The sequence below is a fragment of the Dasypus novemcinctus genome, chromosome 4 (genome assembly GCF_030445035.2).
Source record: "Dasypus novemcinctus isolate mDasNov1 chromosome 4, mDasNov1.1.hap2, whole genome shotgun sequence".
NCBI lineage: Eukaryota > Metazoa > Chordata > Mammalia > Cingulata > Dasypodidae > Dasypus > Dasypus novemcinctus.
The window spans coordinates 72,478,968-72,497,614 of record NC_080676.1 but is presented as its reverse complement, the minus strand read 5'-3'; the positions used below and the strand labels follow the sequence as shown (position 1 = coordinate 72,497,614).

Below are 18,647 nucleotides of genomic sequence, written 5' to 3'. Positions count from 1 at the left end.
TGGTGGAGCAGGATGGTTCTGTGGTGCAGTTTAAGATTGAAGCATATACCACTTAGTAAACTACTGAAAGCCTATTGTGAATGACAGGGTTTGTCAATGAGGCAGATCAGATTCTGATTTGATGGGCAGCCAATCAATGAATAGATAAATCAGCACATTTGGAAATGGTAAATGAAGATACAATTTATTTGTTTCAGCAGCAGGCAGGAGGTGCCTTTTAAAAAAGGGAGCCTGCTGTTTTACTCCAGAACTTTGTTCCTACAGACCAAAAATACGTTCTTAATAAGAAAAATTGCAATTTGGTTCCACCACATCCTGATTATACTGATTAGTTTTATCTGTTCTTTCAATTTCCCCTTACCCAGTCCTTTATTGTTCATAAAGTAACTGGTATATGTGTACAATCATATTGCTTTTTTTTTTTTTTTAAACTAAATGGCCAATGGTATGCTTTGATCAACACCAAATGGAAATGGGATGGGGAAAATATTGGTTCTGTGAAAATATTCTATTTCGCCATTAGTGGCATGCTCATTCAGCTCTTTGTTTTAAGTTATTTTGCTTTCACTGTTCAACAAAAACCAACAACATAAAAAATCTTGCATACCTTGTTAGATTGGAGAATTTTAATGTTTTTCATTTATTATCATAAAACCAAGAACAATTTTATAACCTTTTTTGTACATAGCTGTTACATGTAGGGGAATCTGTCTTTAATAGGGATAAATTACTCTAGAAGAAATGAATCCTAGATAATTTTCCTTTCAAGTCAAGCATCTTGTTGTCTAAACTTTTTAAAATGGTAAAAAAAAAAAAAAGTGAAATGATGGAATAAGATATAACATACTCATACGGATTAAAAGTGGCTATTATTAATTTTAGACAAAGTGGATTTTAGAGCAAAGACTATCACCAGGGATAAAGTGGGTTCTTTTGTACTGGTAATGGAGTCAATTCATTAGAAGGAAATAGTCTTAAACATTCATGCACCTAATAACAGAGCTTCAGAATGCATGAAGCAGAAACTGGTGGGCCTGCAAATTGAAACAGACAAATCCACAGTTATAAATAGAGATTTCAGTACCCCTCTCTTAATTAATAGAACAAGTACATATAAAATTAGTGTTTCTGGATTTTATTTAGGTTCTTCACTATGCTGCAGAAATGAATTTCAAGAGCACATTGGGTGAGGTAGGCCAGTATTTTATTCAGGTAGGGATAGAAGAGAAATGATAGAAAATAATAGATCAGGAGTCCCAGGTGAAGAGGAAGGGTCTGAAAAGTGATAAAGCGGGCTGGTTTACAGACTACGGTTCCCATTATACATTATAAATGCCCAAGTTTTACTTGCGTGGCCACATGGCAGAGGGAAAACAGTGAGAGCAGTGTGCAGAGGGCAGGACAGGGGTCCATAGGCGAGAGAGCATATGAGAGAGAGAGAAAACTTAGGCCCTGTGCTGCCTTTTTGAACAGTTGATTATCCCACCCCTTTACTTATGGCAGGGAAGGAGTTCCAACTGTTTATTGTTTTGATTGCTTATTTCTCCCATCAGTCGCCCAGGAGGGCCCAATGATAAAGTCCTTGGGGAATATCTGGGGCTTCTCTTAGCTCCTGGAGGAAGTCTTCTTCTGAGTGGCAGTATCTTTGGGCGGGGGGGGGGGGGGGGTGTCCAGTAGCCATCTTGGGGGTTATTGATGTCCACGTGGACTTCTTGTCAGGTTCCAGATCTGTCTATTGATTCCGTGTCTTACTAGCCTGCTTCATTAGGATTTGGAATATTTGAACAAAACTATAAACTAACTTGACCTACTCAACATTTATAGAATACTTTACCCAACATTTGTAAAATATGCATTTTATTTAAGTGTGCATTCAACATTTACCAAGATAGACCATATTCTAAGCCTCAAAAATTTAGAAGCATTCAAATCTTATAAAGTAGATATTTTCTGTCTGCAATGGAATTAAATTAGAAATCAGTAATAGGAAATTTCTCTGGAAAATCCTCAAGTATCTGAGGACTAAATAACATAAGTAACCCAAATATCAGAAAAGAAATCAAAAAGGAAATAAAGTATTTTAAACTGAATGAAAATGAAAACAGAACATAGAATTATTGGGATGCTGCTAAAGCAATACTTAGGGAGAAATTTATAGGACTAAATATATTAGAAAAAATAAAGTCTCAAATCAATGACCTGAGCTAAGCTTCTTTAGTAATCTAGGAAATGAAGAGCAATTGAAACCAAAATAATAGAAGAATGGAAATAATAAAGATCAGAGCAGCAATCAATGAAATGGAAAATAGAAACACAATAGAGAAGAGTAGTGAAATAAAAAACTGGTTCTTTGAGATTAATAAATTGATAAGTGTTTTGCCAGACTGGACCAGAAATACAAAGTCTTGTGAGAATGTCTCAGTGTGAAGAAAGAATTATATTATACATATACAATTTTTATATTGTATAAATTGTTCTAAGGTACTACTTACTGTGTCTTAATTGTGGAATGTTTTGTTTCTTTGAAAGCACTCTAGACCATGGGCGAAAAGTCTGGCAAGTGTTATAGATGGTTTACAATTTCATGGTTTAGTTCATTTAGCTTTGTTCTGATGATTTGTGACGTATGTAGTATAGTATTGTCATGAAAAGTATGAATTCATGTCTGTTAACCAGTGTGGGTTGCTTTAAGATGAGTTTTTGATGAATAATTTACATTTTTTGATAACACCTCATGGCTATTTTTTATTTATCTGTGGTGAAAATGGAGTAACAAGTTATAGTTTTTATAGATCAGCATATATTCTCTGGACCTTTTTTGGTTGCATTGATGGTTTGGGCACATTTTGAGAGATTTACCAATATCCAGCCATTGTCCATATCATTTTTGATGGTAAGGTTATGATCCTCTCCAAATATATTTCTCTGTTCTTTTAAATACAGAATGATGTAGATACTCCAACTGTCTGAGTTTTTGATCATCTGTCAACTGTTGTAGTACCTACTTGTTAGTTTTTTCCCTTTATTTTAGCTACAATTCAAAAAAAATCATAGCTGAAACTTTCAAGTCTGCTCAAGACCTTGAATTGTTGGTTAGTTCCTGCTGGTTGGTTATTAATTGACTTTGGTTTAAAATGGATTTGGGTCTCTCTTGAGATGCATTTTAAAAACTTATTCTCTTTCTTCAACTGAGATATAATTTACGTATAAAATTTCCCTTTTTAAAGTATAAAATTCAGTGATGTTTAGACACTCAAACAAAGTTGTGCAACTGTCACCATTTTCTAATTCTAGAACAATTTCATCATTCCAAAAGAAACCCTTTATAAGGCTCATTTTTGATACTCAAATACCCAGAGTGAAAATTTTTTTTAACTATCACCAAATAGTCTTTTTGCTAACAGAGTCTTGTCTGAAGACCAAATTGCTGTTTCTACTTGCTTCATCTTCATTATATCCCAGGATAAATGCATATAGGAAATGATCTGTGAAAAATGTATACAATAATAAATGAGTGGGGGAAATATTCCATGTTCATGGATAGGAAGACTCAATATTGTTCAGATGTCATTTCTTCCTAATGTGACTTATAAATTCAACTCAATCCTTATTAAAATTACAGCACATTATTTTGTGGATATTGAAAATTGATTATAAAGTTTATATGGAAAGGCAGATGACCCAGAATAGGCAAGACAATACTGAAGAAGAGTAAAGTTGGAAGACTGACACTACCTGACTTCAAGACTTACTATAAAGCTACAGAGATGAAGACAGTATCATATTGGTAGAAGAATAGACAGATCTGTGGAACAGAATAGAGAACTCAGAAGTAGACCCACACAAATATAGTCAACTGATCTTTGACAAGGAAGCAAAGGCTGTTCAATGGAGAAAGGATAGTCTTTCCAACAAATTGTGATAGAACACTGAAAAGAAAAATCTAGCACAGACCTTACACATTTCACAAAAATGAAAGCAAAATGGATCATAGACCCAAAAGTAAAATGCAAAACCATAGAACCTATGAAAGACAATATAGGAGACGATCTAGTTGACCCCAGGTTTGGTGATGACTTTTTAGATAAAGACCAAAAGCACAATCTATAAAAGAAAAATTTGATAAGTTGGACTTCCTTAACATTAGAAACTTCTGCTATAAGTTGGACTTCCTTAACATTAGAAACTTCTGCTTTATGAAAGACACAGTTAAGAGAATGAAAAGACAAACTACACACTGGGAGGAAACATTTACAGAACACATATCTGATAAAGGACTTGTATCCACAATATACAAATAACTTTTAAAGACAGACAAGCCACTTACAAAAAGACCAAAAGACCTGAACAGATATCTCAACAAAGATAAACAGATGGCCAATAGCATATGAAAAGATACTTAACATGTATCATTAGAGAATCTGCAAATTAAAACAGAGATAATACTACACAACTTTTTTTCCCTCCAACTTTTTTTTTATGGTCTTTTTTTTTAAAGATCCAAAGATCACACAAAATGTTAAATTAAAAAATATAAGAGGTTCCCTTATACCCCACTCCCCACCCCACCACCCCCTGCTCCTCCCACATCAACAACCTCTTTCTATCAGTGTGGCACATTCATTGCATTTGATGAATATATTTTGAAGCACTGCTATACTGCATGGATTATAATTTACATTGCAGTTTATTATTATTTTTTTAAGATTTATTATTTCTCTCCCCTTCTGCCCGCCCCCCCCCCCTTGTCTGCTCTTTATGTCCATTCGCTGTGTGTTCTTCCGTGTCCACTTGTATTCTTGTCAGCGGCACCAGGAATCTGTCCTTTTTGTTGTGTCAACTTGCTACATCAGCTCTTCATGTGTGTGGTGCCCCTCCTGGGCAGGCTGTGCTTTTTTTCACGCGGGCGGCTCTCCATGCGGGGTGTACTCATTGTGCATGGGGCTCTCCTACGTGGGGGACACCCCTGCGTGGCATGGTACTCCTTGCGCACATCAGCACTGCATGTGGGCCAGCTCACCACACTGGTCAGGAGGTCCTGGGTTTGAACCCTGGACCTCCCATATGGTAGGTGGATGCTCTATCAGTTGAGCCACATCCGCTTCCCTACATTGTAGTTTATGTTCTGCCTGAGTCCATTCAGTGGTTATGGCAGGATATATAATGTCCTGCCTCTGTCCCTGCAGTATCATTCAGAATAACTCCAAGTCCTCTCTGGGATTATGTCCTATGGGGGCTCGTAGGTGAACCCGTTTAAAATGGAGAACCAAAGGAAGGCATTAAACAGACTGCAGGCCGTAGTTTCACTCACCAAGAAAACTCCTGAACTGGCTTACCAAATATGTTACCAGATTTTATTTAGGTTCTTGGCTATGCTGCAGAAATGAATTTCAAGAGCACATCGGGTGAGTTAGGTCCATAATTTATTCAGGGAGGGAGGGAAGAGAAATGGGAGAAAATAACAGAGCAGGTATCCCAAATAGAGAGGAAGGGACTGAAAAGTGATAAAGAGGGCTGATTTACAGGCTACAATTTCCTATTATAGGTTATAAATGCCCAAGTTTTACTTGTGTAGTGATCCAAGCTGGGGAAAAGCAGCTGGAGCCCAGGTCCAGAGGCAAGAGAGCACGAGAGAGCGAACTCAGGCCCGGTGCCACTTTTTAAACTGCTAATTATTCCACCCCTTTGCTAATGGCAGGAGAGGACTTCCAGCTGTTCACTGCTTTGATTGCTTATTTCCCCCGTCAATCTCCCAGGAGGGCCCAATGATAAAGTCCTTTGGGGAATATCTGGGCTACTCCTGGTTCCGTTGGAAGTCTTCTTCTGAGTGGCAGAATCTTGGGGAGGGTCTTCCAGCAGCCATGTTGGGGTTGCTGATGTCCATGTGGACTTCTTGCCGGGTTCCAGATCCATCTATTCCCTATCTTACTAGCCTGCTTTAACAATAATTCTATAGTAGAATACCAGTAAGTCCACTCTAAACCATATTTTATTCCTCCGTCCTGAGGACCCTGGAATGGTGATATCCACTCCACCTCTAAATCAAGAGTGGGCCTAGATCCCATGTGGCTACACAACTTTTAGAATAGCTAAAACCCAAAAGCCTGAAATAATACCAAATGCTGGTGAGGACATGGAGCAACAGGAACTTTCATTTTTTGCTGGTGGGAATGCAAAGTAGTATCATCACTTTGGAATACACTTTCACAGTTTCTTACAAAGTTAAACAGAAGCTTACCATATGATCTGGCAATTGCACTCCTTGGTATTTAATGAAATGAGTTGAAAACTGATGTGCATACAAGAAAACTGCTCACAAATGTTTATTGCAGCATTATTCATAATTGCAAAACTGGGAAACGGACTTTGGCCCAGTGGTTAGGGCGTCCGTCTACCACATGGGAGGTCCGTGGTTCAAGCCCCGGGCCTCCTTGACCTGTGTGGAGCTGGCCCATGCACAGTGCTGATGCGCGCAAGGAGTGCCGTGCTACACAGGGGTGTCCCCCGCGTAGGGGAGCCCCACGCGCAAGGAGTGCACCCATAAGGAGAGCCGCCCAGCGCGAAGGAGGGAGCAGCCTGCCGAGGAATGGCGCCGCCCACACTTCCCGTGCCGCTGACGACAACAGAAGCGGACAAAGAAACAAGAAGCAGACAAAGAAACAAGACGCAGCAAAAAGACACAGAAAACAGACAACCGGGGGAGGGGAGGGGAATTAAATAAATTAAAAAAATAAATCTTTTAAAAAAAAAAATTGCAAAACTTGGAAGGAACCAAGGTGTCTTTCAGTAGGCAGTGAATGAACAAACTGTGGTACAATGGAATATTACTTAACAATAAAAAGAAATGAGCTAGCAAGCCATGAAGACATAGAGAACCTTCAGTGCATAGTGCAAAGGGAAAGAAGCCAGTCTGAGAAGGCTACACACTTTACGATTCCAGCTTTATGATATTCTAGAAAAGGCAAAAACTATAGAGACAGTAAAAAGATCAGTGGTTGTCAGGGATTTGGGAATGGTGGGGATCAATATATGGAGAATAGGGCATTTTTAGGGCATTAAAACTATTCTGTATGGTATTGTATAATGGTGGATGAATGACATTATACATTTGTCAAAACTAAGAACTTTGTATCACAGAGTGAGCCCTAATGTAATATATGGGCTTTAGTTAATAATAATGTAGATGTTAGCAATAAGGGAAAGTGTGTATGGGGGGCGGGGGGGATATGGGAACTTCATATTCTTTGCAAGTTTTCTGTAAACCTAAAAAATAAAAATCTATTATTATTTTTAAAGAGTCGTTTGTCACTTTTTCCATTAACTTTTTATACCCAATATAGAGAATGCTGTCCTTATAGACTTTGCTTCGACTTCTTGACCTCAGTGTTCTGTCTTAATCTCGCTACTATCTTCCTTGCACCACTGAAGATCAGAAAATTACTGGAATGATTCCAGTCATTTTAACCCAAAACATGTTTAATATTTTTTGTCATAGTAGTTTTCATACTTATTGAATAATGCTATATTTAGTCACTAAATTTCTCTTTTCTTGGTACCTATTTTGTCACCTTAACAGGGGTTAATAAAGAAATTGCACAGAAATAATTTTTATTATGGGGAAATTTTGGTACCCCAGGGTATAAATTCCCCAGTTTTCTTCTAGTAAACAAAATTTTTTAAAGATTTATTGATTTACTTTGTCTTTTTTCATCTTCCCTCATCCCCCAGATGGTTCTCTCATTTATCTGCTCGTTGTTTGCTTGCCTTCTTGAGGAGACACCAGGAACTGAACTAGGACCTCCCACATGGGAGGCAAATACCCAATGGCCTGAGCTACATCTGCTCCCCGCGGGCTGCACTGTCTGCTGGCTTGTGGCATCTGCTTGTCTAGGTGTCTGCTAGTTACAGGGGGCGTGGCGTCTAGCTTGTTGCAGCAGGTTCAGCATCTGCTTGTCTTCTTTAGGAGGCACTGGGACCCAAACCCGGAACCTCCCATGTGGTAGGCAGGCACCGAACTTGTTGAGCTACATCTACTTCCCTAGTAAACAAATTTTTATTAAGTGCAGATCACATTCTCTGTTTTCTGCTTAGAGTTGGAGGATGGAAAGAGAATGAAAGCTGTTTATAAGGGGAAAATTTGATACTTCTATTCATCTGTCGAGCATTCTTCTGGTTTTGTTATTGTTTTTTAATCCTCTTCATTTCTTCTTCTGAATTTATATTTGTTTTCTTTTTGACAGGCAATGATGGTTTCAGAAAATTTTAATATAGAAGCTCCTAACTATTTGTCTAAAGAATCTGAAGTTCTTATTTATGCCAGACAAGATTCACAGTGCATTGATTGTTTCCAGGCTTTTTTGCCTGTGCACTACCGCTATCATCAGCCGTATAGTAAAGATGGAGAAACGTTTATTGTGGTCAATAATCCAGATTTATTGATGTACTGTGACCAAGGTAAGGGTTGGAAGTATTTTCTAATGGTTGAAAATAAAAATAAAGGTAAGTCAGCAGTCAACAGAGACAGCAAAATGCTTCTTTTTTCTTTCTTTTTAAAAATCTTTTTGATTGTATAATAAAACAGTTATAGAAAAACTTAACAACCAAATATATAGGTTTTTAAAAATTTATTTCATTTGAAATATTTATTTCTCTCCCCTTCACGCCCATTGTCTGTTCTCTACGTCCTTTCGCTGTGTGTTCTTCTGTGTCCACTTGCATTATCTGGTGGAACTGGGAGACTGCGTCTCTTTTTATTGTCTCATCTTGCTGTGTCAGCTCTCTGTGGGTGTGGCACCACTCCTGGGTGGGCTGCACTTTTTTTTCACGTGGGGTGGCTCTCCTTGCAGGGCATACTCCTTGCGCATGGGGCACCTCTATGCAAGGGCAGCCCTGTGTGGCATGGCACTCCTTCCACGCGGCAGTACTGCACATGGGCCAGCTTACCACATGAATTAGAAGGCCCTGGGTATCAAACCCTGAACCCTCCATATGGTAGGCAGACACTCTATCAGCTGAGCCAAGTCTGCTTCCCAACAAATATATAGTTTAACAAATTATTGTAAAGCAATATCCATGTAACTACCACACATATTGAGAAATAGAATTTTGCCAGTCACACTGGCAGCAACACCATATTCCTGTAACAACCACAGCCTCCACCCTCCCTCCAAAAGTATCCACCATCCTGACTTTTGATGACTTCCTTATGTTTCTTTAGAATTTTATCATCCAAGCAGGCATTCTTGTATGTTATAGTCTTACCCATTTAAAAAATTATCTCCATTAAGTCTCTTAATTTACATGTTCTCCTCTATCCCTTTCTTTCCTTTAAAATTTATCTGTTGAAGAATGTAGCCCAATTTGACCTATAGAGTTTCTCAAACATGGGGTTTTATTAATTGCACTTAAGTGCAGTTCCACATATTCCTCTGACATCTTTATTTCCTGGCAGTTGGCAGCTGTTTCCAGAGATGTGATCAGATTCAGGTTCAATTCCTTTGGCAAGCCCATAAGTATTACTGTGTTCTTTTATCAGGAGGCATATAACGTCTGGTTGTGTCTCTTTTTGTGATCTCAGCAGCTATCCTCATTGCCTAGATCCATTCATTCATTGGGGGTTGCAAAAGAGTGGTGCATTCTAGCTTTTCATTTTTATCATGAATTCTAGCTTTCCATTTTTCATTTACGATGCTTCCCTTATCTATTATTTGGTACTACTATTCTTATGGGAAAGTTAGTGTAAGTGCTTGACTTTTTCTTTTATTGCTTTATTTTTAAAATAATGAATTGGGATTCCATAATTCTCAGAAGGCAACTAATTTTTTAAAAAACATTATTACTAATTAATCTGAACATATTTGAGTTTCAGTCTGTTGCATTTCTTATCCTTATTGAAGCTCAAATAGCCCTATCTTTAAACAGTGGAAAGCTCTTCAGATTGGCTCCTGAGTGCTTTTAACATGACCCTGGTGGGAATCAGACTTGGCCCAATGCATAGGGCGTCCCCCTACCACATGGGAGGCCCATGGTTCAAACCCCGGGCCTCCTTGACCTGTGTGGAGCTGGCCCATGTGCAGTGCTGATGTGCACAAGGAGTGCCCTGCCATGGAGGGGTGCCCCCCACGTAGGGGAGCCCCATGTGCAAGGAGTGCGCCCCGTAAGGAGAGCTGCCCAGCGTGAAAGAAAGTGCAGCCTGCCCAGGAATGGTGCCGCACACACGGAGAGCTGACACAGCCAGATAATGCAACAAAAAGAAACACAAATTCCCAGTGCTGCTGATAAGGATAGAAGTGGTCACAGAAGAACACACAGCGAATGGACACAGAGAGCAGACAAGTGGGGAGGGGGGGCGCAAGAGGAGAGAAATTTAAAAAAAAAACTTAATAAGGACATGCTAGATATTAAAAAAAAAAAATGACCCTGGTATATTTTTGATAGCTTACTTACTATGTGATTTGATAAGACATCTTGTTCTAGGTTCATTTTATACATTTCTTGCCTGAGACCTGCAATCCGCCATTCTCCATGAAACTCTGGTTTCTTAAAGTGAAATACAATTTGGGTGGCGAGGATGCTAATTGCTAATGGGTTAGTAATTTTTTTTCTAGGCCTTTTCTGGATACAAATATGCACACATGCACATATTTTCATACATATACTACCATTATAAATGATTATTATTAAAACAATTAAATATTTTTTTCATATTTTATCACCTTTCTTTCTCCATTTCTTTTTTTAGTGGTTATACCATATCTACATTGTCAGAGCATATAATTACTGTTTTCTATCTCCTTGGCTTACATTTTCTTTCCTTAAATGAACACATTGCTCCATTTTCATCTGGCCTAAAGTAGAAGTTTAGCAAATTACTGTCCAAGGGCTAAATCAGGTACTCTGGCTATTTTGGTAAAGTTTTATGGGAACAGCACTATAGCTGTTTGATTATGTATTGTCTATGGCTACTTTTTACCTACGCTGTCAGGATTGAGTAGTGCAACAGAGACCATGTTGCAACAAAATATTTACCCTTTGACCTATTACAGAAAAAGTTTGTTGAGCTCTGACCTGAAGTGTGGGTTTTCAAAAGTCTGATGATGATCTAATTTTCTTTCCCTTATGCCACACATTCTTTGTCTAGATGTTCTTTCATATTTTATATCATTTTCTTAATGTATTTTAGCTTGTTTTGAAACCATAATTACAACTTTTATTTGATTCATGAGCATGTCTTTTTGGTGTGCCTTTTGTTATCTGAAGAGATGTTATTCTGTCCTTAGTTTTTTTTTCTTTTTTTTTGGTTTAACTTTCTCTTTTTTACTACCTCATATAGGATTTGATGTCAGTGATTTTTGTTGCTCGTTTTTATACGAGGTTAGTTTTCCTGAATATTTTAAAGGAATCTTTTCTTTCAAAGATTTATTTTATTTGCTTATCGTCCCCCTCCCCTTGCCACTTGCACTCACTGTCTGCTCTCTGTGTCCATTCACTGCTTGTCTTTTTGTCTTCTCTTTAGGAGGCACCGGAAACCAATCCTAGGACCTTCTGATGTGGGAGAAAGGTGCTCAATCTCTTGCGCCACCTCAGCCTCCTGGTCTGCCGCATCTTTTGTTGTCTCTCCTCTGTGTCTCTTTTTTTGTTGCGTCATCTTGTTGCGTGAGCTTTCCACATGGATCAGCTTGCTGCACAGACCTGCTTGCCTTCACTTGGAGGCCCAGGAACTGAACCTGGGACCTCTCATTTGGTAGATGGGAGCCCAATCACTTGAGCCATATCTGCTTCCCTGAAGGAATCTTTATTCAGTTAGCTTTTCTAACTTCATAGAGCTCCCTCTCTATTGTTTCAATACAGTGTTTTAAAAAAAATGGCAGCTGCTTTTTGAGATTTCCTGGTTCTGTCCCTATCCCTCACTCTTCTATGACTTTTTTCTTTTCTGTTATACCTGCCCTCCTCAATTTTAATTTCACTCTTGGCACTTGCTCTTCAGCATGAGGTTCTGTCCTGAAAGGGACCCTTGATGGCTTGGTTTTGAGAGTGCATAGGGTCCAGCCCCTTTAGACCATTATTAGACCCCCTGTACTCCCTGCAAGTTTAAGCTGTTTTATTCAATTTGACCTGTCTGTGCTTTCCAATACTACCTCTTGACTATTTGGATTCTCTTGTTCTCAGGCCCTTTGGTTACATCTTTGCCTCTTTCTGTTAATTCCTGCACAGATGTTGGTATTTCAGGACTTGAGACATTTGGTGGTTTGTCTCCACTTACATATATTTTGGGGTTTGAGGGAATAAAATTTTTTTTTAAAGATTTGTTTTATTTATTTATTTATTTCTCCCCTCCGCCTCATTGTTTGCACTTTTAGGAGGCATCAGGAACTGAACCCAGGACCTCCAGTGTGGAAGGGAGGCACCTAATGGCTTGAGCCACCTCTGTTCCCTGCTTTGTTGTGTTTCTCAGTATATCTTTTCTTCTTGTGTCTCGTTACATCATCTTGTTTCGTCAGGTTGCCGCACCTGCCTGTTGCATTAGCTTGCTGTCTTGCTCATTTTCTTTAGCAGGCACTGGGAACCTCTGTTCCCTGCTTTATTGTTTCTCTCATTGTTTTTCTTATTGTGTCTCTTGTTGCATCATCTTGTGTTAGCTTGCCACGCCTGCCCGTCACACAACTCACTGTCTTTTTTAGACAGTACCAGCAACCCAACTGCAGACTTCCCATGTGGTAGGTAGGAGCTCAGTAACCTGCGCCACATCCACTTCCCAGGAATACTTTTTTATCTAGTTTTTGTTTCACATGCTGTCTGTGAGTTTCTGGTTTTGCTGTGTAATTGTTCTTCCTATTTTTATCTGGGGATTTGGGTAAATGAAAAACTATGTTTCTGCCATCTCTAGTCTTGTTAGAATCAAGTCATTTTCTTTCATTGAAAAAGACTTTCAGATTTTGATTATTTGTCTCTCCAAATTTGGGCTGGTTTAGAGTATACAAAAGTAAAGCATTGTCACTAAGGTCTGGCAGATAGGAAGTTTTTAATCATAACATTTGCTATAATATCTTCATGTATTTCATGATAAAAAAATATAACAGTTTTCAGCGATATTAGTTTCATTCATCCAGTTTAGTTTTCCATCTATTAATGGTACCTTTTACTTTAAAGTTTGAAAAAGTGTCCCCTCATATAAGAGAGTATTTGGGTTTTGATATTGTTCTGTTTCTTGATCGTAGTGTTTTTATATGTGTATGTTTACTGTGTAGAAATTTATCGAGCTATGTATACACTTTGGATCTATTCATTTTCTGAATGTATTTTATACTTTAAAAAAAAGTTTGTATTAAATCTTTTTTAAAAGTGGCTCTTGGGTCTAGTGTAGTGGAATTTGTTAAGAAGTCATGTTCAACTTTTGTACAGCCCTCATAATTTTATAATTTCTAAGGCACTCATGTAGAACAGGCTGCTAAAATAAAACTGCATGTAAAAAGTGTGTCCAAACCATATATATATAGTGTGTTAAAATTTTTCAATACTTATATCCTAACATGAAAGACTTCTATTAAGCTTCAACACAGGTCCACCCTCTAACCTCCAAATATAGGTTTTCTGATATCTTATTGTACCACTTTTTTCCCAGAGTTCCCAGTTTTGAAATGCTGGGCTCAGTCAGAAGTAGCAGCTCCTTGTGCTTTGAAGAATAAAGATATCTGCCAGTGGAACAATATGAAGTATAAATCAGTAAGCTAATATTTTATGTTGTTTTTGGGTCATGCTGCCTCATTTAAAACTTTCTGAAATGTTTCTATCACATTTAAGTGGTCACAAAGTATACCATAGAAAGCTGTTTTTTGTTTTTAATACTGTTCTTTGCTACTGATGGCAGCAGTGCTTCCTCATTTGGATAGAGTCACCAATTGTTTAATTTTTGGGCTGGGGACTTAGGGTTGGTTAGTCCCAGACCCCTTTGGCCCAGAGCTTAAATATAGTTGGTATACATTTTAAAGGTATGGAGTGGCTAAGAAAAGCAGTGATATGTCCATCTGGTTTTCCTTGGTGAATAAAATTTTATTTTTATTTAGAATGTTTTATTAGTTTTTGAACAACAAAATTAACTTTATTATATAGAACATGTGAGAAAAGGAAAATAAAACTGTAAGTAGTATGATTTTAACTGTGATAAAGTTTTTAGACAGTTGTATTGCTAATCCATATCTATAATTAGGCTTTTCAGACCATTTTTCTATAGCCTCCCAAATTTGACCTCAGCAGTTCATTTTCATTTTTTAAATTGGGGTAACATTAAATAACTCATTAGCAATAATGGCTTTATCTTAGGAGTCTGCAGTCTTCTACTTACCATACATATATATATTATACATACATGTAATATTGTCTACTTCTTTTCTTCCTTTAGTGGTAAGTTTTTGTACAACTTATCTCTTTCTTTCCCTCTATTTTTCATCCCTTTTTTCCTCTTTTATAAGCTACCTTTTAACTGGTGTTTATAGTATTAATGTTTGTTTCTTTTTGTTCTAAAGAACAGCACAATCTATGTCATTATTTTTATGATTAACTTTTACAAGGAGTCAATTGAGTTTGCAACAAAAGCAAAATAAAAAATTTTAAGTCAGCAGATACCATGAATGTCAATCGGATAAACATAAAGCATATTTGTTAATGTGTACCATTGTTAATATCTTGTGTTTGCTTTTTAGTTTGTCTGCTAGCTAGCTCAGAAAACTATTTATGCCAAAGGCTTACTGTGTGATACTACTGCTATTTTGTATTGGAGAACTTTCTTTGAACTGATAATTGGGAAAGGACTATGATGATATTTTATGATTTTGAGTAGTTTGCCATTGCCATATAGTGCATGAATTTTTTCAAACTCCAAAATATATCTGAAATATTGAATTTTATTTTTATGTGAATGAGGAGTGTGATTAGTGTTACTGATTGATAGAAAGTTGGTAGTGTTCATTACTACAAAATAAGTAATTATCCTATTGAACCATTTTGAGTTCAGTTCTCCTTAAAACCTGGAACTTGAAATAAGAGGTCATAGTCAAGCACTTTGGGGTTTTTTTGTTTGTTTGTTTTTTTTACTTATATTTCTTGTTTCTATATAACGGAAATATAGGTGACCATTCATTACTAAGGTGGTGATCTATAGTGAGGGTTGTTTACAATGCCATTTGATGAAAAATAATTTTCATTGTTACAGATTGCATTAGTAACATTTTTTATGTGGAATTATAATCCAGGTATTTATTTTAAAAGAAACACATGTGCGATGTAGCTCAGTGGTTGAGTGCCTGCTTCCCACGTACAAGGTCCCGAGTTCAATCTCTGATAATCTCCTAAAAACCAAACAACACCAAAAAAAACAACTCTCATTGGGTGCAAATGTAGCTCAGTGATTGACCACCTGCTTCCTGTGTACAAGATTCTAGGTTCAACCCTCAGTACCTCTATATTAATCAGCCAAAGGGGTGCTAATGCAAAATACCAGAAATGGGTGGTTTTTATAAAGGGTATTTATTTGGGATAGGAGCTACAGATACCAGGCCATAAAGCATAAGTTACTTCCCTCACCAAAGTCTGTTTCCATGTGTTGGAGCAAGATGGCTGCTGATATCTGTCAGGGTTCAGGCTTCCTGGGTTCCTTTCTTCCCAGATCTTCATCTCTTTGGGCTTAGGGTTCCTTTCTTCCCAGGGCTAGATTCTTTCCAGGCTCAGGTTTCCTCTCTTCCCAGGGCTCCAGCTTCAGCATCAAACCCCAATATTAAAACGCCAACATTAGGAACCCCCTAACTCTGTCCTTTGCCATGCCTTTTATCTGTGAGTCCCCACCCACCCCACTGGCACAAGAGATTCACGTAATTACTTAATCAAGTAAACCTATGAATCCAATATAATCTAATATGCCCAGAGGAAAAGATCAGTTTACAAACATAATCCAGTATTTCTTTTTGGAATTCATCAATATCAAACTGCTACAACTTCCTTAAAGAGAAAAACAAAACCCAAAATAAAACTACTCCCAAGATAACCTAAATTTTAAGTTTTGAAAATCTCTTTAAAATCACTTTTCCCAAGGTTTCTAACTGAACCCCTTATATTTAAAACAAAATAGGATCTAGGAACTAAATTTAACATAGAAGAACTTTTGAGTTACTAGTTAGTATCACCATTAATTTGATGTTGTGGTAACAAAAAAAGGACACATTCAATTGTGATTTGTTAATAAACTTTTGAAAGCTATTTGGGAAGAGAAACAGCAAAGCAGAAAAACGAATGATACTTTAGTTTTATTTTTGTTTTATTGTTTTTCTTCTAGAACTTGAACTTAGAATTCTGTATTCTATTGTGAACCATAGTAAGAGGAAGTAAATGTTTCTATTGATTAGAGGTGACTTTAGGATATAGTTTGCTTTTTTCTTTTTTTAGAATATATTCCACTCTATGTAAAATGTATAAAAAGTCAGAACTAATGAGAATTTAAGAATTATTGTAGGAATTGAGTCTGATTTTCTAACATTAAATAAAATGTTGGATCCAAAAGATTCACTCGAACAATGATGTTAACATTTAATACAACATAATGGCAGAAAGATATTTTTAAAAAAACAAAAGATCAACTTAGAAATCAAAGATATAGTGGTCTCACCCTAGGAAAGGTCTCAATTTAACTTCTTTATCCCTCTCTCTCCATAGGTATATAAGAATGTGACTCTACAAGTTCCAGTGGGACTGACTGTACATACCTTTTTAGTATGTTCTGTGACTCTGCTCATTACAGTTCTGTGTTCTACCTTGATCCTTGTGGCTGTTTTCAAATATGGTCATTTTTCCCTATAAGTTTATGACTAGAGGTATTCTTCTAGAGTTATGTCATTACTTTCATCTTTTGTCTTCATTTATTTTTAAAAATTTTGTTTAATGGAATTATGGCCAAAATAATGTTTAACAGAGGAAATTTTGGATCAGCCACAGCTAATTCCAAAATCTAGTGTTCTGTTGGGAAGATTATTGATAATCCTCTAGCATCAAGTGCCAATAAAGGAAACAATTCTGTTAATATGTACTTTATGAGACATGGCTTTATCTTCATTTGGGACAGAAAAATGAGTTCTTTATGTATTAGAGACAAATAATTCTTATTTTGTGAAAAGAAATTGTTTAAGCTAAAGTTTGAGAAAATTTTATTATATATAAGAATAAAATAATTTGGATGAATCAGAGGTTTATTTAAATGTTAATTGCATAATAATAGTAAGGCCATTTATCCAGAATTTCAAAGAAGATTATTAAAGTAGGACAGCAAAGAAATTATGTCAAAATTGACTATTCCTTAAAGCATCTCCGTTCTCCTTTTACATTCTGCCTACCCCCCATGAGATGGCGCTCTCATCTGTTTGCTCATTGTTTTTGCTCGTTGTCTGTTTTTTCTTTAGAAGGCACTGGGAACTGAACCCAGGACCTCCCATGTGGGAGCAGGTGCTCAACTGCTTGAGCCACATCTACTCCCTCCTTTTACATTTTGTAATATTTCTTAGAATATATGAATTGTCAAAGAGCTTGATGAAACTGAGTACTAAGATTTAGTGTGTATGTCAGTACAACTCAGGTTGCCATTTTAAAAAGTATATTTTATTAAGTTGTACATTTACAAAAAATGGATCCTTCAGGTGACTGCTTTTTCTAAATGAAGGGTCTCAATTTACTGTTTTACTTGGGAAAAAAATAGGAAATAATGTGTCATGGGTTAATTAAAAAATAAAAGCTTATGGAAAGCATGTTTCAAAACAGAAACCAATAAATCGGTATTTTAACATTGTTTTATATGGAGTAATGGGATGTGATATATGTTTTTTATGTAATCAAGACTTAATTTCCTAAAACATTCTGGTGTTTTTATGGAAATAAATATTTTATAACTTGACATGCATGGCTTAACTAGTCATAACAATTCTTTTTGAAGGCCTGTTTTGAGACTTAAATATTGAAAAAGACAATCCAAATGCTATAAAGTAGAAATAGTGAAGATCTTTAAAATGATTAAAATTTCAACCCAATCTAGTTTCATACATGTTTAGTGTTTTCTTATAAGAAAGAATTCCATGTTTTATAAGCATTTCTTTCACTGTTGGATTAATAATGTGGCATTGAAATGGAATTATTTGTTAGTATAAAATCACTAGCATCAACAGACAACATTTTAGGATATAGTTAGAGAGATGGGGAAACATGATTTAACCTTTTAAGAGTGTATGTGTTTATAATATTTTTTCTTTTGCACATCAGAACAAGATTTCCACAGTATTGAAACAAGTTCCCAAGTTAATATTTGAGATTGTGGCTTGGAAAATGGTTCGGGTATTTACTCATTTAAACAGGGTATTCGGAAGTGTAATAATGGGAATGAATAAAAGTTTTCTTCATTTTTGAAACAGTTTTGTAATTCTGCATTTGGTCTCTTTTGCCTAAGGCCAAGAGAATGGGTATTGTTCTCCTGGTCATTATGTTCCAGTATTTGTTTCATTTTTATGGTTTACAGTTCTTAAAGTACTGTGTTAAGCTTTTATGGATAAAAGGAACATATACACAAGTTACCTCAACTAAGGGTGGTAGAACAGCAGATTATTTTAAGTATAAACGTG

General features: G+C 36.7%; 1 protein-coding gene across 6 annotated transcripts in view; it reads left to right on the top strand.

Annotated features, from left to right (window-relative positions):
- The window catches only part of PIGX (phosphatidylinositol glycan anchor biosynthesis class X), a 42,688-nt gene extending 24,251 nt beyond the window's left edge, over positions 1-18,437 (top strand). For all 6 annotated transcript variants that reach the window (XM_071214713.1, XM_071214714.1, XM_058296448.2 and 3 more), the window contains 3 exons: positions 8,241-8,454; positions 13,622-13,722; positions 16,702-18,437. In XM_071214713.1, coding sequence (XP_071070814.1) covers positions 8,244-8,454; positions 13,622-13,722; positions 16,702-16,845 — 456 coding nt within the window. In that variant the 5' untranslated portion in view covers positions 8,241-8,243 and the 3' untranslated portion in view covers positions 16,846-18,437. The remainder of the gene's footprint in view (positions 1-8,240; positions 8,455-13,621; positions 13,723-16,701) is intronic.
- Positions 18,438-18,647: the final 210 nt, after the last annotated feature.